General features: G+C 39.2%; 1 protein-coding gene across 1 annotated transcript; it reads right to left on the bottom strand.

Annotated features, from left to right (window-relative positions):
• Nucleotides 1-297: 297 nt before the first annotated feature.
• Nucleotides 298-26,359, bottom strand: LOC149442012 (pancreatic secretory granule membrane major glycoprotein GP2-like). The gene is made up of 11 exons (XM_089656631.1): nucleotides 26,218-26,359; nucleotides 17,701-17,715; nucleotides 14,809-14,988; nucleotides 14,608-14,709; nucleotides 11,501-11,721; nucleotides 7,728-7,882; nucleotides 6,381-6,626; nucleotides 4,130-4,286; nucleotides 3,254-3,317; nucleotides 2,131-2,172; nucleotides 298-768 (listed from the first exon to the last, which is right to left on the bottom strand). The coding sequence occupies exons 1-11, from the start codon at nucleotides 26,270-26,272 to the stop codon at nucleotides 707-709; spliced, it is 1,299 nt and encodes a 432-aa protein (XP_089512757.1). The 5' UTR covers nucleotides 26,273-26,359; the 3' UTR covers nucleotides 298-706.

The following is a 26,359-nucleotide window of genomic DNA, read 5'->3' as shown; positions in this document are numbered from 1 at the left end:
GCATACTAGTACATTATGTCTTAAACCTGCAAGGGGGCACATTTTTTTGTCTCTTAATGAGACTCTACTACCACTTTAATAACTAATCACAGCTTTTGATGTTTCTGGCACTATAAAAATACAAAAGGCATATGTGTGTTAATAAATAGCTAAATGGTGGTACCCATCCCACTATTTAACATATGCATATCTATATTTTTCTATGGTTTATAAAGGAATATTTCCTTTAAAGTTTACAATTTGAATACGAAGAACACAAAATTAGTTACTATTAATAATGTATCACACAAAACACTGTTTTTTCAGCCAAATATATTTTATTTATACAATCAACACTCCAAATCAATATTGTATATACTTTATATTACAAACATAGTACATAAGCAGTTATGCAGAGATTTGCCACTTATTTTTCAAAGTGGTAAGCATCATTAAGAGAAAAATATGATATCCTCAGACAAACAGTCTGATCAAGCAAAAGATAAAATGGAAATTTGCCTTTTTTGGTTGAAAATGGTAAAATGGCATTAAAAGCTGCCTGTTCCATTTAAAGTCTCTTTTAGTCTTGTCATACATATATTGCAGTTCAGTGGAAAAGAGATAAATAAATCAAATGGTGTCCCTATGATGTAATTCTCATTTATAAGATAGCCTATGACCAAGCCCAACCATCATCCATTTAACAGAGCAAAATTAAGTCATTTCTTTATAATGACTTAAGATAGAAGTATGCAAGAAGGGTGCTGACCAACAAAGACCAGGAGACACCTAGAAAGAGGAAGAAAAGGAGATCTAAGTGTTAGTATTTCCTATATTAATAAACATACTTTTCATGTTTTAAAAGATCCAAATAGCATGGCATTAATAATAATCCACTAGGTTCTCATCACACTTTGCATTGCATTAATAAGTTTTATGGCACACAGCATCAAGGCAGCCCATTCATACTGACTTGTCTGGGATTGCATCTTAACACACTCAAACATTTATGTGACTGTGCGTGACATTCAACAGCTCATCTGTTACCATGCGTTATGGCGACATGCAGTAAAACAAACATTTTATAACAACGTATAAAAGTGTATATGCTCCTATAGTACTAGGGTTTTAATAAAAAGTGTTGTAGACCAGTGCCTTGCAGTGCAAGCCTTAGAATGGTAATAGTTGAGTGATTGCACCTTTTACAGATATCAGTATTTTGTACTATCATCTCATAAATCTGATGCCTAATAAAATGGATGTAATATGAAACTATCAACTATCAAAAAAAAGTTCTGACGCGGTGGAGTTCAGGAGCCCAGTTCTGGAGGGACTACCAGATACGTCATGTTCATTCTATTTTTACCACTACTGTTGTTTCACCTCTTCTTCTCTTGCTTTCCTTCTTTCCCTTTCCAATCTTATTCAATGATTGTCTATTGTGGACCCATATGAGGCTCAAACTCAGTGATGTAGTCCCCTATCTGTTAAATTTCTTGATCTACAGTATACGGTATATATTTTAGTGGTTTATTTCTGGATTGTCCTGTTACAACAGCAACAGAAATCTGGTAATGTAATGGTCTCTGTAATGATAAGGGGCTCCAGAATCCCATTTTGTGTATCAATCTTTATTCCGTGTTCTGTGTTGCTATTACAGTGTTCAGTAATTCAGAGATCAATTGTATTGATTGTTCATTGTATTACATGAAGAGGATAAACAATTGTAGAACTGGCACAGGAAGAAAATCACCTTGAGAGAAAGTACACTTTTTAGCATGGATACCAATCATTCTTTTTTCTAATGGGATGAAGAGTTCACCCTTCACTATGCCACATGTACTTAAATCAGACAGAGTAATGTAACCGTTTTTGAGCTATTGTGATCTGGAAAAGGGCAGATGTCACAGTCTCCACTCTCCATGAGACATCTAGTCATTCAAGGCCAGCCTGAGAATCCCTCCAAAAAACTGATTTTAGTTTATGAAATAGAAATGACATTTACAAAAAAATCCTTGTTATGTACAGTGATATATGGTGCTCTTCCCAAGACATTTTTAGAGCTGCTTTGGTGGCCAAGAAGAGTTTCACTTTCATCACCAGCATGAAGCAACTGAAGAAGTCTATTTATTCATAAAATAGCAATCCTACCTTTAATATGTCCAGAGTTGCTGTTTGCAAAGTTATTCAGATCTGTTGATAAAATAATAATATAAATACAAAGCTGTTGCTTAAGACAAATATGTAGTGACTAAAACATGGAGGAAGAAAGAGATTATGGAAAACAGTCACATCTTTCTTCTCTCTCTTGCAATATTGCTATTGAAAGGTTTTGGTCTACTACCTAATTTTGACCGTTACTCTTTATTCTTTACTTTTAATCTAAATGTTCTCCTGTTTAGTCATAGTTAGTCTTGTAGAAAAAGACAAAAGTCCATCCAGTTCGATCAACAGCAAACCCAAACTCCCCCACACACACACGCACACACGCACACACAAATAAAAAAACTTCCATATACTGTATACTGTCCAGTACATATAACTAATCCGGAGGAAGGAGAAAAATAACCCTAATAAAATATGATCCAATTTGCTCCAGCAGGGGAAAATAAATCCTTCTTAATTCCCCAAGAGGCAATTGGATAATCCCTGGATCAACTTTGCCTACTGTATAAATATAGTCTGCATCTTCTGCCTAAATTTCCTTCTTAGGTCTTTCTACCTCCTCCTTATCATCTATTATTAATCCATTTTTTCTTATGGTCACTATTATAGCTGTTCATAGCTGTTGTGTGATTCTTAATCCTCATTTTCCATGTATTACACAAAAGGTGTAACAAGGATTGAAGGAAGGTTGGTAACCTAACAATGGAAATGAGTACTCACATTTCTTACAACTGAAAAACAAAAATTTTACCAGCAGGTATAAAGAGTGAAAATCACTCTTATTAACGCTCAGATACATACTCAAGACCTATAGTAGATTCATGATATGTACACAAAATGTTACTGATATTAAAGACATTCCTACACATGTTGGTGCATAGTTCTCCATGGTGTTGGGATGTCTGTGGTCGCTATACAAAATATTACTATTACCAATAAGTGTTATTACATTATGCTAGCACAATGCCAGCTTTTTGAGTAGCACATATCCATTTGGCTGCAATGCATTGTTCTTTCACTGCAGCAAGTGCTAGTTGGTGCTTGTGGGCTGTATCACATTGGAAGTATGTATATGACAATTGTTTTCATCCTTGTATTATAGCCTTACCTTCTAAGTTCAGTTGTATTGCTAGAACTGGGCTGGTTGTATCTGATGTACGGGCTGTGTCGCACTGTAGGAAATAAAAAACAGATTGTGTTTAAGATACCAATAGAATATCTAATTTGAGTGAGTATCAATATATGTTTGAATGGCCAAGTTGTACATTTCAATGATTGAGCAAGACTTTTTTTTTTTATAAAATGAAAAAGACAGTGCATAAGGAGAGAAAAAACTAATTGCTATCACCATTCAGTATAGGGAGGTACAATTAAAAGTATTACAAACTGCACTCCCCCGATTTTAGATGAATAAATATCTATAAAAATATAAAGATATGAGTCTAGCAAAGATAAAATGTCCATCAAATCTGACTTGATACAAAGCAATACTAATGCAAGAGGCATTTTTTAACTATTATGCATGATGCCTATGATGTTCTTCATGTGGAAAGGCAATCTCTGGGAAGGTTCTAAATATTTGTAGGGAAGCAAATGTTTTATTTAGTACCCCATCCAGAGACATGAGCTTGGATTAAAGGCTCAGTGATGAAAATGAAGCAGATATTCTCAGCTTTGAGTTGTCAAGCTAATTTGCCAAGATCCAAACATTTATCTAACCTCTGCTGCTTTTAAAAGCATTTAAAATAACTGAACCTCAAATCATGGAGTGACCATGCCATATTTCTGGAGGGCCTGAGTACCTCTGCCATTAGAAATGTCAAATAATGAGTCAGTTTTAAAAGCTAGTAGTGGTTATGTAAGGTTCAACGGAAAACACATACATATATATATATATATATATATATATATATATATATAAAATGTTTAATGAAAATGTTAATCAAATTAACACTTATACACTGCAACATGTTAATCAAATTACCTTTGTGCATTCTTCACTTTTGTTGCAGATTGTTACACTGCAGAATATAAAAATGTCAGTGTATCCTTGAAACAGGAAGGAGCTGATCTTGATTCTTGCCTCCGTAGACTGTCCATTTTCTAAAACTTTTGTTAGAACACTGCCAGCAACTGCACAACTAGTATAAAAAAAAGATATGCATTATGTTTTCATATTAACAATTTGAACAGTACAGAATCAACCATCTGCTTCTATATCTCCTACTGTCATGATTACAACATTGTATATCTCCTGTGGCCATTAATATTACCACCATATTGGGTAGTTTAATCTTCTGTATCCAGGAATAATTCAACTGAACTTTTCTGGTGGACTCTATTATTTGGCCTAGGTCTAGATTGGTACAACATATTTCCATTATATTAATATTTATTTACTGTTTTAAAATATTATAGCTAAGAGTATCAGAGTTTGTCAGCTGACATTTCTAATATTTTAATAAGTATGGCAAATCATCATTTAGCCATATAGATCTCTTGGGGACTCTGCTGGAGACATTTCTGTATGTAAGTTCCTAAGTCTACCCATCTTCCCTGGCCATTACATGAGGATCCCACTCTCACTGCTGAATTCTTCATAGTACATAAACCAAATAAAAAGCAACAGCATTCACATGCTCCTATCAGATATACCGGCCAGTTCAAACACTACTGATGGGTGCTGGGTCAGTGATAACAGCAAGCCAAGCCCACCCATATAGCCATAAATGTTTCCCAGGACCACACACCAGTATTGTGAATCAAAAACAAAATCACAGACTGGCTTCAACTGGCTCTCATCCATCAGGAAAGCCCCTCTTACATGTTTAACCTGTGTAGGGCTTAATTAAAGAGTCCTCTACATGGGTGAAACATGTTTGAGGAACTTTCTAATGAACTCAGAGCCAGCTAAAGCCAGTTTGTGATCATTTGCTTTGTGATTCAATATATTGGTGTGCAGCCCAGGGATACATATATGCACCAGAGTACAGCAGTGTTAATTTTGACATCAAATTAAGATTTTGTTTTAGTCATAGTCTTTTGACTAAAATGGCATTTTAGTTTTTAGTCATATTTTAGTTATCTGAATTGCTTTGGTGTTAGCTGTATTTTAGTGGACTAATATCTCCAGTACATTTTTGTCGACTAAAATCTTCATTTTAGTTGACTAAAATCTCCAGTACATTTTAATCGACTAAAATAATTTTTAGTTGACTAAAATCTAATGGGTTTATTTAAATTGTAATGCATTTTTTAAGCATTTCTCTAGAATTTCCAAACTCCTGAGGTAAAACTCTAATAACATGTTATTATTCATGGTATTAGATTTAGCTATTTTCAAATTTCGGTTTAGCTTTAGTCATAGTCTTTTGGAGACATGCTGTTTTCTATTTCTCTGCTGTGCAGAGAATGCAAAACAGCATGTTACTGCTAGCAGGTTGTTTACACACAGGTCTCTCCCCTGTCAGCTTTGCACAGCGATCGCTGGGTGCCAGCGGCGCCAGTTGGGTGGTGCGCACGTGCGCTCCCTACCCAGCAATACAAATCACGTATTAATACGTGATTTTGTGCAACCCTGCCACCATGTAGCAGTATTTCTGCTATAGTGCAGCGGGTAAGCGGTTAATGAGCAAGACTAGGCCCGAATTTACTAACGAGAAAAAGCACAGGCAGGGGTTTTACAACAAGCAACATGGCAAGCAAAACGTGGTTTACAGCAGGTACGTTTTCATTACATATAATAGGCCTAATCAGAGTATGCCTTATTTGTATTTTTACGAGGGGGATGAGGTGACTGACTGATATGATTTGAGGTGTACGTTGTTCTTTAACATAGTTTCCTTACTTTCACATGATGCAGCAGCATGCTGGGAACTACCATTATCATATAAGTAATCCTCTTTAGACATTAAATTGCCGGGACTGTGAGTTTCAAGCTGCCAGGGTTTGACCTGAACCCATGTTGGAGGCAGTTTTGAACCTTATTCCTGTTCAAAGACTGCTAATAAATCATACCATAAATCAGACAGGCAGAATAGTTGATTGGTTGGTGTAATTGTGGTACGTTTGAGCATAAACCTTTCAATCTCACTGAAGAGTTTAATTTTGTCCACATAGGTGCTGAAACCAATTCACATTGTAGACTTCACCTGTTATCTTTATTGTTGGTTTGACACCTGTGACATACAAAAAAAAATAAAAACTGTATTTTCCATATTATAAATTATACTCACCCTCCATCTACTAGCATTACATTGACGTTGGAGCTAGAGTCATTTGTAGGAGTGGCAAAACATTTCTGTGCTCTTAAAGAAAATGTATTTCCATCTAAATCTGGGGAAAATAAGCCTAGGTATAAAATGGATCCAACAGTCAAGGTATCAGTTTCCTGTAATGGCATAGTGCATGATTCATCACTGTAAGCTGCCAATGTTACACTATATGGGCTGACTCCATTGCCAGAAGGAATAGTGATTGTGCTGAGAAAACAAAAACAACAACAATGTTAAAAATGGAAACGTTCACAAACCTTCCATAATATTCAATACTATTATGTCACATTTATGTCAATTGGGATATAAGAATGAATAGATTCTGTAGAGGGTTACATTTTTTTTAGATTGAGTGCCTATTTTATGTCATTTTTGCCCTGTGTTATCCTCATGCATACTGGGAGTTTTAAAAATGCCAGTAGCATTAGCTGGATAAAGTCATGTTAAAAATGCAAGTTTTTCTGCATTTTGTAGCATTTTTGCATTAGCGTTTTGCTGCACTTTTCCACGTTTTGCCGTGTTTACCATCGTTTACATCTAAAAAACTCCACTAGTTCCGGGTTTTTTTCCAGCCATAAAAAGCTGATTAAAGCCTATGTGTGCATGGACACATAGGATAACATACTGGAGAGTTTACTGGCTGTAGAAAAAAACACCAAAAGCCAACAGCAGCTGTAAACATGCCCATTGTGCATGAGGACTTAAAGTGATACTAAACCTTGGACCCTGCATTCACTTTATCTGGTCTCCCACTGAACACAGAACATGGAAATGCAATAATTTTAGTAAATATAAACTACTAAATAGCTTTTCTCATCAGCAATTAGAGCAGTCTTGTGGCTTTCCCAGGCTTACAGGTTTGTTCTTGTTTATAGGCAATACCAAAGTCCCCTCGAAGCTAGGTTCACACCTATGCAGTTTACATTTGATCTGTTTCTGTAGTGCTCTTTGCTGTGCATTGTGCATTTTTGCACATGTGGTTTTGACATGTTTTGCGTTTTTTCCGTGTTGCTACGCAAAACGCATCAAAAACGAGTCAAAAACACATCAAAAACGCACTACATGCATTTCTGCAGTATCTTTATTGAAGTCTGTTAAACCAAAAACGCAACGTTTTGCATTTATAAAAGGTCCCTGACCCTTCCCAAAAAATGCACCGGGTGAAAACACAGAAATGTGAACGTCTCCCATAGAAAATCATCTTAAATGGACTGCTGTGCGTTTCTGCAAAATGCAACGGAAAACGCTTAGGTATGAACCTGGACTGACACAGTAATTTATAAAAATGTAAGTAATAATATTTCTCACCTTGATATGGGGTGCAGAGAGAAACCGAGGCTGGTCTGCATATTACGGTTATAAACACAAGTAACGTTGTACGTGATTGGATTCTTAGTGATTATAGGTCCTGAATATGCATCAATGTGAAGAATATTGGTAAAATTAATGCTTAATGAGTCCTCCTAAAAAAAAAAAAAACACAAGGAAAGGAAAAGTGAAGCAATTAACCATTTCAATACCATGCAATTTTACACCTTCCTGCCCAGGCCAGTTTTCACGTTTCAGCGCTCTCGCACTTTGAATGACAATTGCGCGGTCATACAACATTGTACCCAAACTAAAATTTTATAATTTTCTTCACACAACTAGAGCTTTCTTTTGGTGGTATTTAATCACTGCTGGGGTTTTTATTTTTTGCTAAATTAACAAAAAAAGACCACAAATTTTGAAAAAAAAACATGTTTTTCTTTGTTTCTGTTACAAAAGTTTACAAATAAATACTTGTTCTTCATAAATTTAGGCCGAGATGTATTCTACTACATGTCTTTGGTGAAAATAACCCAAATTAGAATGTATTTTTTAGTTTGTAGGGAAGTTATAGAGTTCACAAACTATGGTATAGATCTGAATATTGATCAATCCTGAAGTACTGACGGCCAATCTAATTTCTTGAGGTCCAAGAATGTCAGAACAGTACAGATATCCCCAAATGACCCCTTTTTGCAGAGTAGACAGTCCGACGTACTTCATAAGAGGAATGGCGAGTTTTTTGAAGTTGTATTTTTTTTGTCATAATTTTTCGGAAAATGAAAAAATTAAAAAAATTATTTTCACTATTTTTTTTTTTACATACTGTCACCAGTGCAGTACAGCGTCATCATATAACTGGCATGGCGGTGAACAGGCACACTGACTGGTGACAGTATGAAAAAAATATATATATATTTTTTTTATTATTTTTAATTTTTTATTACATTTTTTTATTTTTTTTAAGATTTTTTTTCATATTTTACTATGACCAAAGTAGTATAATGTTACCATAGTAACATTGTACTACTTTGGGGAAGTGATCAGTATTTTTTTTTTTTTTTACACAATTTGCTTATAGCAAAGAACTACTTTGCTATAAGCAAGCATTTACCTGAATGAAATCGATTCATTCAGTTTTCTTTTTTTTTTTTTTTTTTTGTGCTTAGCTGTGATTTGGTCACAGCTAATCACATGACATGTGCATGTGACCTGCTGTGACCATTCACAGCTAGGCACTAGTATACAATGGATGGCATGAATGAAGCCATCCATTGTATACAACTGTCATGTGACCTGTTGTGATTGGTCACAGCAGGTCACATGGTACCAGCAACGGGGGCCGGTACTCAGATCTGTCATCGGCCGTGTCCGAGGTACACGGCCGGTGACAGATCGCGCCGCTGTGCCGCTCTTCAGTTGCGCGAACTGAGCATGTGCGGGAGCACGCCAAATGGCGTGCACCCGGAATGCAGAAGCACTTTTGCCACCGCCAAACGGCCATTGGCCGGGCGGCAAATGGTTAAAGACACAAAGGGGGGGGATTTACTAAAGGCGGTGCACTCAGAATCTGGTGCAGCTGTACATGGTAGCCAATCAGCTTCTAACTTCCGCTTATTCAATTAAGCTTTAGCAATAAAACCTGGAAGCTGATTGATTTCTATGCAGAAGTGCACAAGATTCTGAGTAAATAAATAAACGCCATAGAGAATATGAAAAAGTTATTATTTTTTTCTAGAAAAAGAACAAAAACAGATCTGAGGTTCCTAGTTATTAGGCATGCTCTATGTATATTTAATGGCAGAGCACGTATTGGTTTGACTTACTGAAGAAACAGACACCATTTGCTTAGCTTGGTAAAAAAGGTAAAATTGAGTTTATTTTAAATACTCAATCATGTGCAAAGCAAATGGTTGTATGGCCCTTTTGAGTGAAGTAAGTCAATTTGTTTCTTTCACTAGGTAACCCATTACATTACTTGATACAGTGCCTTCTAACATACTAGTATGGGGATGATGTACTGAAGTACTATATATTAATAATATCATGTTAATACAATAATATGTACAGCTTGGTATACACTAAACTATCAATATTATAATCTGAATCAACTGTGGGTACAGGATTATAACTTTTTTTAATGGTTGAACTGGATGGACTTATGTCATTTTTCAACCAAACTAACTATGTATATAATAAAAACTGACAGCTCAGTGTACACCAAAAAGGTTTTAGTCCTCATGCACACTGGACATTTTAACAGCTGCTGTTTTTGGCTTTTGACTTTGTTTTCTACAGCCAGTAAACCCCCCAGCATGTTATCCTATGTGTCCATGCACACATAGACTGTAATCAATGTTTTTTGGCAGGGACGTTTTTTGCCTGAAAAACCCCCCCCCAGGACTAGTGGGTTTCTAGAGGAGTTTTTTAGCTGTAAAAACGCTCTAACGCTGAAAAACACAGCAAAATGCGGTAAAACGCCGCAAACTTGCGTTTTCGGATCTTTTTTTACCAAACAAAATTTTGTTTTGCAAAATAAACGCTAAAAAATGGAAATGCGGGAAAATGCAGCTAAACACAGCAAAACACCACTAAACGCTAATGCAAAAATTCTAAAAAAAAGCTTTAAAACTAATGTTTTTAACATGACTTTACACAGCTAATGTTACCAGTGTTATCAAAACACCCCGTGTCCATGGATCCTTAAAAGCCTCCATTATATCATATGAACTTTTTTTGTGTGGTTTTTTTATGACATTTATATACATGGACACAACCAAAAATATTTTTCACAGTAGCACTTGCAATATTTTAACAGCTTCCCGTCCACCCTATAGCAGTAATACTGCTACAGGGCAGCACGGCTGCGCAAAATCACATACCGGCAGAGGGAGAGAACTGTAAGTAAACAATATAGATCTCTCCCATCAGCTGCTTTACACTGCTATGCATGGCTTTGCATAGCAGAGCCATGCAAAGCAGTGGGCTTACAGTGAAGCACACACACACACAGCATACAGTAAAACGGCACACAGTTAACCCTTTGATTGTCCCAGATGTTAACACCTTCATGCCCAGTGCCATTAGTACAGTGTCAGTGCTTTTTATTAGCACTGATCACTGTATTGGTGTCACTGGGGATGTCAGTGACACCAAGTCAGTTCCCCCCAGTGTCAGAATGCCTGCTGCAGTCCAGCAGTCCCGCTATAAGTCGCCGATTGCTGCCATTACTAGTAAAAAAAAAAATACCAGTATATCTACCGCTATTTGTAAACGCTATAACTTTCATGTAAACCAATTAATTTACATTTATTGGGATTTTTTTTAGTAAAGACATGTAGCAGAATACATTTTGGCCTAAATTTATGACGAAATTTGATTTTTTAAATTTTTTTTACTGGATATGTTTAATAGCTAAAGTCAAAAATATAGTTGTTTTGTCAAAATTGTGGGGTTGTTTTTATAGAGCAAAAAAATGTACAGGCGATCAAATACCACCGAAAAAAAGCTCAATTCATGGGAAAAAAAGGATATAAATTTAATTTGGGTGCAGCATTGCATGACCGCACAATTGTCAGTTAAAATAACGCAGCGCCATAACGCAAAAAATGCCTGGTCAGGAAGGGGGGGGGGGGGTCCTCAGGAGAGCAAGTGGTTAATAATACATTTATGTGCTATTGTAGATATAATCCCTTATTAAAGGTCTTCTTAAATGTAGACTACTTTACAGTAAACAATGTTATAAGAAAATATTTGCAAAAGGTGAGTTGTACCATAGCAATGTTTCCACACCAGTCTATAGCTGCTCTGATCGGGAAGTTGACCATACGGATATTGTTCTGAATATTGCTATACGCATAGACACAGATTTCAGATTCGTTGAGCAGGTGAGCTGTACTGAAGTTGTAGCCCAATGCTTCTAGCTCACACAGGCTTAAAAATGCCGTCATTGCATCTCCAGCACAGGTCACTGAGGGTTTCAAATCTTTAGTACCTGTAAAATAATGACAGTAAGCATAGTAATATTTATATTTTATTTTATGAAGCTTATGTGTTTCATTTTCTTAAAAGTGATTTTTTTTTTTTTTGTTAAAGCTGAAGCCTAAACTTCTTGAATGTCTTGGATACTCAGAGAGTGGAATCTCCCTGCAATTATTCCTTACCTGTCTTTCTACCACCTCTTGTTTCATGATATATGTAAAACATCCAACAGGGAGAGTTGGACTTGTTCATAATGGCCACAGCAGAAGGCCCACCCAGGAACTCAGGTTGTGGGTTTGTAGTTTGCAGTGAAGCTTCCTGTTAGAATATCTGCTTGGCCGTACATCCCGTACAGCAAGCAGATATTCTGACAGGTCTGCAGGAGACCTGCATGGCATCAGTGATCTAATGATCGCTGGTGCAATGCTTTCCAGGCTCCTTTGGAGAAAAATAATAAATGCACATTTTTGTAGCTGCAAAAAAATGTGCATTTATTATTTTTGTCCAAAAAGTGAACCTATCCTTTAACGTTGAAGTCCAAGGGAAATAAAATATCCCCATTAATGGTACACCCTAAAATCAAACTTCTGCCCTCTGTCCTGGCAGATATGAACCTATATCTATTTTAATCTGGACACAGGCAGTCAACAAATGAAAAGTTGTTCCTGGGTTTTCCCATTAGAAAACAAAATGTTAAATGTGATGGATGCACCCTGCTATGAACCACAAGCAGCAAAGCTGACAAACTGCAAAGGGAGAGGTTAGGTTAACTTATGATACTGTGCTTTACTTCTGATTGCAAGCTCTTTGGGGATCACCTCCTTGCTGCCCCTTTTTGTTATTATTTGGAGGGAGGAGTATTTGTGGTTTCCATTTTGTTTGGGGGTATGTTGTTTTTTTATTTTATGTTGATAGGAACTTTTTTGCCAATAAAACTATTTATTTCTTTCAGGTACTTTGATAGAGCCGTCAATTTACGCAGTGCTTTACATATACATTGTACATTCACATCAGTCCCTAACCCTTAAGGGGTGAAGGGGTGTAAAATCTAAGGTCCCTAACTCCCATTCATACATACACATACTAGGGCCAATTTAGACAGGAGTCAATCTACCTACCAGCATGTCTTTGGAGTGTGGGAGGAAACCCACGCAGGCACAGGGAGAACATGCAAACTCCAGGCAGATGGTGCTGTGGTTGGGATTTTAACCAATGACCTTAGTACTGCCAGGCAGAAGTGCTAACCATTTAGCCACTGTGCTGCCCACTGTGCGGCATCATGTCCCTCCTAAAGGACTGCATCTGGTATTGACAAGGAGTACCTTTATTACTGTCACAAGGTGCTGACAAGCTCCCATTGTAATAGCACAGAGCAGGTGACAGGTTCTCTGTACAGAAATATCAGGGGTCTGTTAGATCCCCAATTTCCAACCAACCCAACCGACAGTGCTTGATCAGCTTCTTCCTTATCCAGCCAACTGGAATTTGACTGCTGCTTAGCCACAGATCAGAGTATTCTGACAGCAGAAAGTCAGAATACAATGCCTTAGCAGGGGGATTCCTTCATTCATCTTGCTTGTGTGGATGGAGGAATCTGTTGTTTTTTCTCATTCAGCCCACTGGCTAAATGGAAAAAAAAAATCATCGATGACCAGCTTAAGATGGCAGCTTCCTTAGCTGCAAAGCAGTAGTCTCCAAACTGAGGCCCAGGCTAGGGGGCAAGATGCAGACCTTTGCTTACTTTTATAGGGGCTCCAACTGACATCAGGGCCCATTCTACTCCCAATGGCCACAGTCCTCCCCCGTAAAGCCTTAAGGCCAGTAAACTGGCCCTTTGTTTAAAAAGTTTGGAGACCCCTACTGTAAACCATAGGAGGGTTTAGTTCCACTGTAATCCCTTACTGAGTGCCCTGGTGTACCCTTTAAAAGTTCTTAACATCCAGGGGGACGGGAAGGATCAGTGATCATGTGGCCAATGTGATAGGCTATTGCAGTGGTTACATGAGTGTCCCTCCGGCTACCAATGTTTTCTCGGGACCAAGAATCATTTTCAGCAGCTCTGTCTCAATCAGCAACACATATGTATGCTGTGTAGGGGCTCTAGAACCCAACTTTTTGCTGCCACACATATGAGTTACTGATGCATAAAGGGGTTGATTTACTATCTATCAATAAACTTTTTAAAATGCTAAATAAAAACAAATAGGATAAGGTAAGGCCCACTTCATCAAACAGGTCATGATGAGGTTTACATTCATCCAAAGTATTGCTAGGTTGAATTTTTTAGCCATTGCTTCGTTAAAGTGGTTGTAAACCATTATATATACCCAGTGAAATGATTGGCCTCAGGTGATACAGAGATTAAACAAACCCTCCTACATAAGTTGTGCCTGTTTATCTACAAGCATTCATTCTCTACAACTGTTTAAAGTCCAGAATTACCACAGCTTTTATTAGCTTCCAGAAACAGGGGGTGGGAATCTGATGTCACAGATCAGAGAGGAGATCTTAGTGTAATATGAGATCTGAGTGGAGGAAAGAGCCACATCCCCCTCTACACAATCTCAAAGGGAAACATGCACACTTGAGGCCATCAAACACAAGCTGTGTTCTGGAGGCCACCTCCCCTGTCCCCTTCAATTTCTTGAAGTCGATACAGGCTGTCAGAAATAACTCACGCAGAGTAAGTAGGCAGAAGACAGAATTCACATTCAGTATTTTCAATTGAGACAAGTGCACACTATAGAAGGATATGCTTTGTTCATTTTTAATGTAAGCTGTTTATAAGCACTTTGATCTAGCTCAGTGATAAAGCGATGGTTCCTTCAAAGTGTTTTAAAAACTACACTAGCTTTAGAAATGGCAATCTGGTGTCGTGTGTGAAAAGAATATTATTTACCTAGGCCTTCGTAGACTGTTAAATTACAGTGACACTCTGCTGTGCCTTTTAAGCCAACACAAATTTCATCACTGGCGCAAGGTGGAGAGCACTGAAATATATCTGTAATAGAAATAAGAGATCAGAAACAAGTGAGCCTGCAATGCATAGATATTTACATAGAATGCTCTTCAATGAATATGAACAGTAATACTGTCTTACCTGTGCAGCAGGACAATATTGAGTCATAATAATACAACCCAGGAATCATGCTACAGCAGTCATTGGAGCCCAGCATGCAGTCTGTAGGTACGCATGCTTTCAAGCCATCACCACAGTTACATCCATTCAATGATTCACAAGATCCTCCACAGGTATCACATAGAGGAGGATCAATGTCAGCTGTAAATAGATTAAAAAAATATTTAACAAGGTCAGACATTATTTTACTTGCCAACAATGCAATATATATTTGGATTGCCGTTCTGTAAATGTGTGCAAATCTAAGGTAGTAGAAAGGTTTTATGGCAGTAAAAAAAGATTTTCATACTGCTAAGATCTGCCCAAATCCTGTATATGCAAATGAGCCAGATAACCAGTTGATGTTAGTATATGGGGGGGAGATGATAGAAAGGGGCCATTTAAAGTGTTACTAAACCCACAACAGTAAAACCAGTCTATATGCAATAAAGCATTCTTGTTATACTCACTATGGAACCTAAGGGGTTAATCCTCTGCATTGTGTAAAAAGGCTGCTTGATCCTCTCTTCTCTGCCCCTTCTCTTGTTGAAATGACCACCTGATAGAGACTGAATCTGTAGTCACACGCCGTTAGATCCTGTCTTCTCAGATCCTTACCTTCTTCTACTGTCCCCAATCCATCTGTTTATAGTACAGAGCTCTAGGAGTCACTCTGCACATACTTAGTTTAGTGCGTATTGCTAGAGAGATTTTTTTTCTTACTTTGGAATGGTGCATGTGATTAGTACAGGGCCAATCAACACTTTCCAGACAGAGGGTGAGGGGTTATGCAGCTTCATAGGACAGCCAGAGGAGAATGAAAATGTGTCCTACAAGCTTTAACCAGTGCTCAGCTGGACACTGATAGAAGTCACAAGACTGCTATAACTGCCGATGATAAAAGGTGTTTAGCAGTTTATATTTACTAAAATAATTGCATTTCCATGTTGTGTGTACTGTGGTAGACCAGATACAGTGAATGCAGGGTCCTGGGTTTAGTAACACTTTAATAAACAGCCCAGCATTTCTAGTTCATAGTATTTTCCTATAAGTGCTGCAAAGCATATAATTGCTATACGCACAGAACCATCTATTGGTTTGATGGAAGATTCATGATTGTTGGGATGCAGAATTTCATCTATTTTTGAATGACTTTGACTCAGAGGTCACACAGAGGTTTGTATTTTCTTTGAATTTGCCTTGGGATTTTGTTGAGGGGACAGTTTACATATAAGTATTGCATCCTTGAATTCCTATTTAAACTGTTATATGAAAAATGTATTGATAGATAAATCGTACCATTTCTGTCTCTTGACTTTGTTCCAAGCCATTTCCAATTAAGTGAAATTGTCAGTCTGTCTGTTGTTTTTCACTTTTTATCTGAGACATGGCTCTTCTTCTGTTTAGGCCATCAATTCTTGCCAGTTAATTTGCTTTTCAGGTATGTTACTTTCTATCTTTTTCAGCGCTATTTAATTCATTCAAAAATACTATTATATCTGTGCTCCTGCTTCTGCTTTTCCAGAAGCAAAAATATGTTTTGATGAATTCTAATTGAAATGGCAGATCGGTGTACACTCACTTACTGGGTATTAAAAGAGAAAGTGGTTTTTTTTGTTTTATAAAAGAGAAGTATGGCCAAAGCTTTTTTGGCCATACTTCGCTTGAGTACATTTTTCTTTTGTTCTTCTGTGACCTGGAGTCAGACTGGAGAAGGATCTCAACAAAATTTTTGGACTCTACTCAGTTGCCTAATTGACAGGTGTCTCAACTTTCATTGCGCAGCCTCCCCAGGCTGGCACTCCATTGAGCACTGAAGGAGCAAGGTGGAGAGCATTGTGTGCAGTGTGGCACTGATGCTGCATCATAGAGTGGGGTATATACTGTAGGTTTTCTTTTTTGGTAATACCATACAACCCTTTAAAACACCCTACACTGAAACATGTCACCTGCTACACATTGACCACTTTTAAGGCATTTAACCCCTCCCCCCAAAATAAAATTATTATTGCAGCATATTAGTGGCTGTGGATGTAGTGGCTGAATCACTGTCCCTTTTCAAGCCATGAACATTTTCAATAAGCACAGACAATATTTATTAAAGTGGTTGGAAAGCTTAATTTTGCTTTTCCTAAAATAAAAAAGTTATATATTCCTGCTCTGTTCAATGGTTTTGTACAAACCAGCTCCAAACCTTCTCTTCTGGGGTCCCCCACCAGCTCTCTGTGCTTCTACTTTTCTGCTTGTGCCCCCACAACAAGTCGTTTGCTATTGGGGTGCATGTGCAGACATGCTCCTGAGCTGGGCTGTGTGAATCCATAGACACATACATTGCCAGCACAGCTTGCCCCCGCCCGATGCTCCTTCCTCACAGGATTTGGCTGACAGCAACAGGAGCCACTGGCTTGAGAGGGGAGAAGAGCTGCTACAAATTGGCACAGAGCTAGATCGAGATTGGGCTCAGGTAAGTATTTAAGGGAGGGGCAGGGTCAGGGGCAGGGGGAAACTAGTTAAGTTTGCATTAAGGTTTCATCTTTTCAGGAATGCAGTGTTTTTAGATAACAAATCGGGAACCATACCAGGTAAGTAAGAAGTCTCTTGCTTTCCATGTTTTTCTCCTGTCCCCCCAAGAATGACTATGCAGGTCTGTTTGAGGGTGCTTCATTAGACCTTTGCTGAAAACACTGCTGGGCCAGGAAACCATCATCTAATCTCTTTAAACACCTTTAGTACAGGTCAGACCATATCCACAAGTGGTCATTGACGTAGTAGTGGCTCCTACCTTCACTATCTTGGCATTTTAAAAACATGAAGTAAAACACATTTATTGTATATGTAAAAATTGCCATAGTATAATGTAAAAGTATGGCTTACCGTAGCATGTGGCATCTGAAAGAAAAAGAAAGAAAGTGAAATTAAATATCATCCATAATTCTCAGAAGGCTTCCTTTAGCATTCATCTACAAATATTCATTAGTGGAATTCAATACAAGTAACTAACAATAAGTAAACAATAAATTCACACTAACTTTGCAGGCATTTGAGGGGCATTTTTATGACATACACATGGCAGCACACAGTGCTGTTCACACTGAAAGTTAGAGTGGTAAAATTGACACCTCATGTCCAGTCAGGAGGAGTTGAAGCCTTTCAATGCCTCCCACTCAAGTCTATGGTGACACTCCTCAAACACCTGTCATTTGTGGGGTATTAATACCATTAACTTCATTATAGGCATTTGTGGTGCGGTTTTAACACTTGGAAAACGCCTATCAAATGCCTCACAAACGCGTATAGGGCATTTGGGGAGAGTTTGAAGAGTGTTAAAAACGCTTCCCAAACGCCTGTCAAACTCTATAGGGGTGTTTGGGAAGAGTTAAAAATTAGTCAAGTGTGAATGAGCCCTAAGAACCAGTACACTTTTTTTTCTGTATTGTATGAAGTCTTATAAAAAACAGAGATTATTCCATATGTGATAAATTACCTAGTAGAAAAGGCACAAGCAGATCTGTTTTTTTACCATAGAATATGTTCATTCCATCTGTGTCCCTACTCTCAGATATGCATAGCACAAAGCATTCTTCCAATTCTTTGTGACAGATAAAACATTTCCTAGCAGTTTAAAGCTAGGCTGATGTATTTGATCCTGTAGTGTGTCAATCAAGAATGTAATATGCAGGCACCAAAATATGAAGTAGTGCCTATCCTTTATGCTTTAATCACCTCACCTGCGCTATCCTAGTCCCTGTTACAAGAAATGACCTCTTAAATGATAAACTATGTAGTTAGCATGGGCCTGTACTCAAAATGAACTAAACTCACTGATTTAACTGTTTCCTAAAACTGTATCATTGAAGTCATGCCATGAATATTAGATGTTACATTTGTTTGTGCTCTCAACCAAACTGTCAAGCCATCAAATGGCTGGTGTCATAACTGATCACATGTGCAGCACTTTGCCAATTGCAGATCAGCCAGAGGCTAAGATGGCTGCTTTTTTGGCTATAAAGTATAGGAAGGTTTTGTTTCGCTTTAGGCTATAGGATTGAACAATTTTTTTCTGATGGATAAAGAAATAAACAATAATGTAAATGCAGAAATAATTAACTTTCCCAAAGCCAATACTGTTCCAGACTCCATGCTGTCATATAATGGAACCTCAACATGTGGCCAGGGCAAGGCCAATGCAAAGGCACTGTAGTGTACTCCTGCAGAATACACTGGAAAAATCATTAAAACTGGCAGCTGGGTCCTACCTTGTGTCATAGTATAGCTGAATGTAGGACTGACTGTCAAACTGATGGCCAAGGCCCTACTTTGGAGGCATAAATCAGGACCGGCATTGTGTATTAGGAATGCTGACAGTGACCCCTGTATAGAAAAACCCAGCAAATGGCTGCTTATTTATTTACAAAAATGTATCATTTAACTACCTGTCAAAGAACTGAGATAAAAATGAAAAGGCCATGAAATTGTAATGTATGTTTCCAAATGTGCAATGACCAAGTCATTACTCTGAAAATTTACTTTCCTACCTGAGAGTAGACACCACAAGTTGCCTTGTTGGCCACTGGGGTGCTCTAATTGGTCAATTGAGTGGTGGTTGGCAGGGCATGATGTAATGATGTTATTGAAAGTCAGGTTCTGATAAGTAAAGTTAAATCAGACAAGGCACAAAAGTTCAAAGGTGCCCCTGATGACGTTACCTGTGATGAAACACATAGGGTGGAGCCATACACACACGCTACTGCACATGCGCGAATGGCCAGTGGCCATTTTGGAAACCGGAAAATTTAGATTTTTTTTTTCCAATCAATGCCTTATGGTGTTTGCTTACATGTGAGTGCAACCATATTTTAAATAAATGTTGTGATTATGGTTTTATACTATGTGGAGCGCTCTTTCTTTGCATGTTTTCCACTACGAGTCCAAGCCTTATCCTGAATGATTTAGCTACCCTAATTAAGGTCCATTGTTTGGAAGTTCCTTATATGCTGTTTTGGTGATCTGGAGGAGGATTCGAGTGACCGGCTTTCTGGATTGTTTAACAAAGCGTGATTGACCACTCTTAACAGGGGGTCATGCCTTTCTGGTAAGCCTTCTGTAGTAGTGGTTGGTGACATGACAACTGTCCTTGGATTTCTTTTGTTTCATTACAACCTCTGGGACTTTCCTTTTCTTTTCTTTTTGGATGGACTATTTTTTTTACACATTTTTCACTGTTCTCTTATGATTATTTGTAACTTTTTAAGCGCTGCACTTTTATGTATTTTTTTCCAAATACTGTATGTTTATGACTTCACCACTACATCAAATAAGGTTATAAAATAAAAAGTAAACTATTAACATGTGATTATATATTACCAATAATGCTGACACTCCCTTATGTAGAATATCAGCATTGAAAGGTGTCACCATTATTGTGAATATTTAATCATGTTTATAGTTCACCAAGGTAGCTCTGCATTTTAATTTTTACATTTTTGCTTTGAGGTCTGGTTTAAGGTGCCTTGAGGACACATGTCAATGCTGGCTGCTAACTGTTCACTTAATTAATGTTCACTGCATTTATAGGGGTTGCATGGTAGTTGTTGTACATTTTTTTACTACTTCAAAGAATACCATACATGCTTGAAATTTTGACCACTTGCAAGGTTTAGTAAATAAACGTTATGCTGTTTCCAGATGCTTATCAGTCCTCCAACCATAGTCTCCAAAGTAGTGAATATCTGCAACGGCAGATCAAATGGCCACCACAAGAACTCATAGGTAGGGGGCTTGGAGCTTGACTAGTTCCCTCACCTTATCTACTAGTTTAGACAGAAAACAGATAGATCACAAACAAACCATGTAAATTTGGTTGTTTCGCAGGCTGGCTGGCAAATGTGCTGGGAAATCTTTTGTTTGTGATGTGCCTTCCATGTGCACCTTACAGCAAAGGCTAGTTCTAGGTTGGGGTGGTTACCACATTTTTGTACATTTGGTTGAATTGGGTACGGAGACGCACTGGATGCCTTCACTGCCATCGTACTCTTACCGGATATCACGTGCATCCCTGTGCCTTTAAGGAGGGCTAGGTTCTCCCCAGGCACACTTGCCTTTAATCTTTCCACAACTATATATGTGCTCTTATTTAGGAGAAATGATAGAGTAAGGACTGCAGTATACAGAGGAACCTTGACATGGGCACTGCAGTTTATGCATATATTTGCAAATGTGTGCAAACAAAACCCTCTGCTTTTAACTTGAATTGTTAGATAGAGTCAGTTTGGTTGTTTTGTAGGCTGGCTGGTAAGCGTGCTGGGAAATCTTTTGTTTGTAATGTGCCTTCCATGTGCACCTTACAGCAAAGGCTAGTTCTAGGTTGGGGTGGTTACCACTTTTTTGTACATATGGTTGAATTGGGTACGGAGACGCACTGGATGCCTTCACTGCCATCGTACTCTTACTGGATATCACGTGCATCCCTGTGCCTTTAAGGAGGGCTAAGTTCTCCCCAGGCACACTTGCCTTTAATCTTTCCACTACTATATATGTGCTCCTATTTAGGAGAAATGATAGAGTAAGGACTGCAGTATACAGAGGAACCTTGACATAGGCACTGCAGTTTATGCATATATTTGCAAACGTGTGCAAACAAAACCCTCTGCTTTTAACTTGAATTGTTAGATAGAGTCAGTTTGGTTGTTTTGTAGGCTGGCTGGTAAGCGTGCTGGGAAATCTTTTGTTTGTGATGTGCATTGCCCTTTCATGTACACCTTACTGCAAAGCCTAGTTATAGGCTGGGGTAGTTGCCACTTTGTTGTACAGAAAACAAATAGAAGGTAATTGTATCAAGACTTTCCTTTTTGTTTTGGATAAAATTTTAAATATTTGGAACTTTTGTCCGGTTTGTAGTGCTCTTTGCATCCCCATATAAGATATTTCCCCTGGCTTCCTGTCACAATGACAGGGGATCAGAGGCACAGAGACATATGAGAAATCTCCCTAATGGAGATGACAAGAGCAACAAAAAACACATTTGTATTGCAGTGGAGAAGAGAAACCTTGGTCAGGGTTCTATTTCTCTGTGTGCCATCTTGTCCTGGTGACCCCTGTTCTCTCATTTCTTGTCCTTGTGTCAAAGGGGTGTCACTGGGATTCACAATGAAGGGAAATCTTTTCACTGGAGACAGTAATATAAACCTGGTAGGGGTTCTAACTCCCCATGCTTTATTCAGAACACAACTTTGCAGCATGTCCAATCAAGGGGTTATACATTTATAGGGCTCAGCAACAAGCTGCAGAATTCTAATAGATTTCAACATTTTTTAAAATAGGGTTGTTCAAAGAACGACAATCATCACGTGAAAAATACCTAAACTCATACCAATTAATAAGAAGTCATTTTCAAACTGATCTGACTACTGTGAACTAACATGATTGGTTGCTATGGGGTGTAGAGGGTTACTGCACTGTGCACTAGTGGTGAAGCTAGACATTCTGTCACCCGAGGCCCAGTTCCCACTTTTCCCATAGCAAGACAAGGTCATTCAGTGCCTAGGGCGAAGATGCCAACCAACCGGGGGAGGGGGATGTTTTTGGGAGAGTAGGGTGTGGGATGCAATGCACTACATGTAGCATTGTATCCCGCAGCATAATATGGGGTAACAGTGACATCGAAAGTAATGGGGTCTGTGTGAAGAATCATAAGTTGGGCCCTCCTGAGCAAGAACGAGAGAGTGGTGTGCGCAGTGCACCGCAGTAAAAAGTGGGCGTGGCTTTTATTGTGTTCAATATTGGCTGCGGTTAAAATAGAAGCAATGTGCAGGGGTTCAGCAGTAAGTGATGCAGGGTTCAGAGGTCAGTAGTACGTTGGGAAATGTTCAGACATGTCAGTGCCTTTCTAATACCATCATGGGCCCCCGGGCAAAGTAATACACTGGGGCACCTATAACGGAGATGGTGACCTGCGGTGCACATAGTGTGCCACGGCAACAGTTGGTGTGGCTAAATTATTATTATATCAGGTGTCCCCATCGGAGCCCCTCTTTACATCAGGTGTCCCCATCGGAGTCCCACTTTACATCAGCTGTTCCCATTAGAGTCCCCTTTTATATCAGGTGTCCCCATCAGACTCCCTCTTTACATCAGGTGTCCCCATTAGAGTCCCCTTTTATATCAGATGTCCCCCTTTACATCAGGTGTCCCATCAGAGTCCCCCTTTACTTCAGGTGTCCCATTAGAGTCTTCCTTTACATCAGGTGTCCCCCTTTGCATCACAGTCTCACTTTACATCAAGTATCCCCATCAGGTGCCCCCTTTACATCAGGTATCCCCATCAGAGTCCGCCTTTACATCAGGTGTCCCCATCAGAGTCCCTTTTTATATCAGGTGTCCCAATTTACATCAGGCGTTCCAATCAGAGTCCCCCTTTACATCAGGTGCCCCCATCAGAGCCCCCCTTTACATTAGGTGTCCTATCAGAGTCTCTCTTTACATCAGGTGTCCTCCTTTGCTTCAGAGTCTCACTTTACATCAGGTGTTCCCATCAGGTGCCCCCTTTACGTCAGGTATCTCCATCAGAGTTCCCCTTTACATCAGGTGTCCTATCAGAGTCCCCCTTTACATCAGACTCTTATGGGACACCTGATGTAAAAGGGGGCTCTGATGGGGACACCTGATGTAAAAGGGGGCTCTGATGGGGACACCTGATGTAAAGGGGGGCTCTGATGGGGACACCTGATGTAAAGGGGGGCTCTAATGGGACATCTGATGTAAAGGGGGACTCTGATGGGACACCTGATGTAAAGGGGGACTCTGATGGGACACCTGATGTAAAGGGGGACTCTGATATGTATCAGACAGGTATCAGAGCCTTTGCATCAGCGTCTCACTTTGCATCAGCTGTTCACATCAGTTATCCCCATCAGAGTTCCCCTTTTCATTAGGTGTTCCCATCAGAGTTCCCCTTTACATCAGGTGTCCTATCAGAGTCCCCCTTTACATCAGACTCTCATGGGACACCTGATGTAAAGGGGGCTCTGATGGGGACACCTGATGTAAAGGGGGACTCTGATGGGACACCTGATGTAAAGGGGGACTATGACGGGACACCTCTAGACTCTGATAGGTATAAGGACAGGTATCAGAGTCCCCCTTTACATCAGGTGTCCCATCAAAGTCCCCTTTTAGATCAGGTGTCCCATCAGAGTCCCCCTTTAGATCAGGTGCCCCCATTAGAGTCCTCTTTTATATCAGATGTCCCACTTTACATCAGGTGTTCCAATCAGAGTCCCCCTTTACATCAGGTGTCCCATCAGAGTCCCCCTTTACTTCAGGTGTCCCCATCAGAGGCTCCTTTTACATTAGGTGTCCCATTAGAGTCTCTCTTTACATCAGGTGTCCCCCTTTGCATCACAGTCTCACTTTACATCAGGTATCCCCATCAGAGTCCTCCTTTACATCAGGTGTCCCCATCAGAGTCCCCTTTTATATCAAGTGTCCCACTTTACATCAGGCGTTCCAATCAGAGTCCCCCTTTACATCAGGTATCCCCATCAGAGCCCCCCTTTGCATTAGGTGTTCCATCAGAGTCTCCCTTTACATCAGGTGTCCCCCTTTGCATCAGAGTTTCACTTTGCATCAGGCGTCCCCATCAGGTGCCCCCTTTACATCAGGTATCCCCATCAGAGTTCCCCTTTACATCAGATGTCCTATCAGAGTCCCCCTTTACATCAGACTCTGATGGGACACCTGCCTTCACTCCTTAGCGTCAACTGTGTATCACCACCTGCAGGCTGGAGGGAGGAGCAGGTGTCGGCAGCTGCTTCTTGTGACAGGAGTGAAATCTCAATCACTCTGTTCACTGAGTGGCACCAACAGTGTGCCCCCATCAACACAGCTCTCAGGGCAGGTTGGTGCTACCGGCAGCAACCCCTCTCCGATCTTGCGCCTGGGACACACTTGCCCCACGTTATTTCCACTTGCCAAATGCGAGCAGGTGAGTGGAAATTTTGAACCCTGCATATACAAAAAGGGAAAAACAGGTATTTATAATGTTTTTTTTATATGTATACACAAATGTTTTCCTTTTCATTTCTATTTTCAACTGTATGGGTTGTTCTACATGGTAAGGGTTCACATATACTATAACTGCTTTCTGTCTGCCCACATTACATCTACTGTGGATGGATGGCACAGCCAGGCTAGGTGACATACCCATCACCTAACCTTTCTTCTGGGTTGCAAGAATGCAATGTGATTGGACAAGTTTGTCAGCAGATTTCAGGAAATGTTTTTGTCAGTTAGTCAATTGCTCCCAACCTGTGTCTGTTAGGACCAGAATGACCTCCACACTATAAGTCGCTAATCACCGCCATTACAAGTATAGCCTCTGTAGCTGTGTAAATTTCAGTATATAATTTCTATACCATAGTTTGTAGACACTACAACTTTCACACAAACCAATTGATATACACTTATTGTTTTCCATTTATGATCAATATCATCAAAAGAAAGCTCTTTTTGTGTGATAAAAAAATATGCATACAGTGTTGCATGACTGCGCAATTTCCAGTTAAAGTGGTGCAGTGCCGAATAGCAAAAAAATGGTCTGGTCATGAAGGGGGTAAAACCTTCCAAAGCTTAAGTTGTTAAACTGTAAGTGTTGTTTTTACAAGGTGAGGGTTCAAATATATTTTTAACCCCTTCCCGTCGGCGCCTCCCGGCCCTTTAAGAGTTTCAGATGCCGGGAGGCAGGGCAGGTGGGGCGTGGTTTAGGGATCATGTGACTGCAGTGCCACGTCGTCATGGCGGTCACATGATCGGGAAAGGTCCCAATAGAAAGAGCACCTTTCCGTGAGTAGTGGACATGTGTGCTGGGAGCGCACAGAGCGCGCGCTCTCAGCACATATGTTTTTTCTTACCTGAATGCAAATGTGCGGCTGCTCAACGTCTAGGCCCAGACGCCAGGGGGGCCACACATTTGTGTGCGGCCGGCGTAAAGGGGTTAAACTAAAGTAGGACCATGACAACCCAGGAATTAGCATACTCAGAAGAAGTTGAAAATGTCAGGGTTCACATTTAACAATATAGAACAATACCAGTTGAGAAAAAGGCTCAACATATTTATAGATAAGGAATCAATAAATAACATACCAGACAAAATAAAATATACTTTCTTCATTTTTAACATCCAACAGAAAAATCTTAATTTCAAAACAGATATACATGAATTTATATTCATATTGCATTTGAAATTCTATTTACTAAGTTATCCATTACTATCATTATATGTGATGAACACAATCTTAAGACATGTAACATATATTACAAACTATGTTCTGTGTGCATTTAGTATGAGTAGCTCTGAGTTTCAAATTATAATACTGTAATGTATCATATACTTACCTACTGAAGATACTTTAGTTATAATGCCAACAATTATGAAGAGGAAAACTTTCATTTCTACAAGTGTCTTCTGTCTTCTCTTCAGTATGTGAGATGCTGATTCTCTCCAAGCTCAGATGCAGGGAATAGCAACTGCTTTTAT

Source organism: Staurois parvus, unplaced genomic scaffold, assembly GCF_062004578.1.
Source record: "Staurois parvus isolate SC_StPar_1 unplaced genomic scaffold, SC_StPar_1.0 ptg000922l, whole genome shotgun sequence".
Taxonomy (NCBI): domain Eukaryota; kingdom Metazoa; phylum Chordata; class Amphibia; order Anura; family Ranidae; genus Staurois; species Staurois parvus.
Note: the sequence above shows the minus strand (reverse complement) of the source record. Positions and strands in the feature narration are given on the sequence as shown.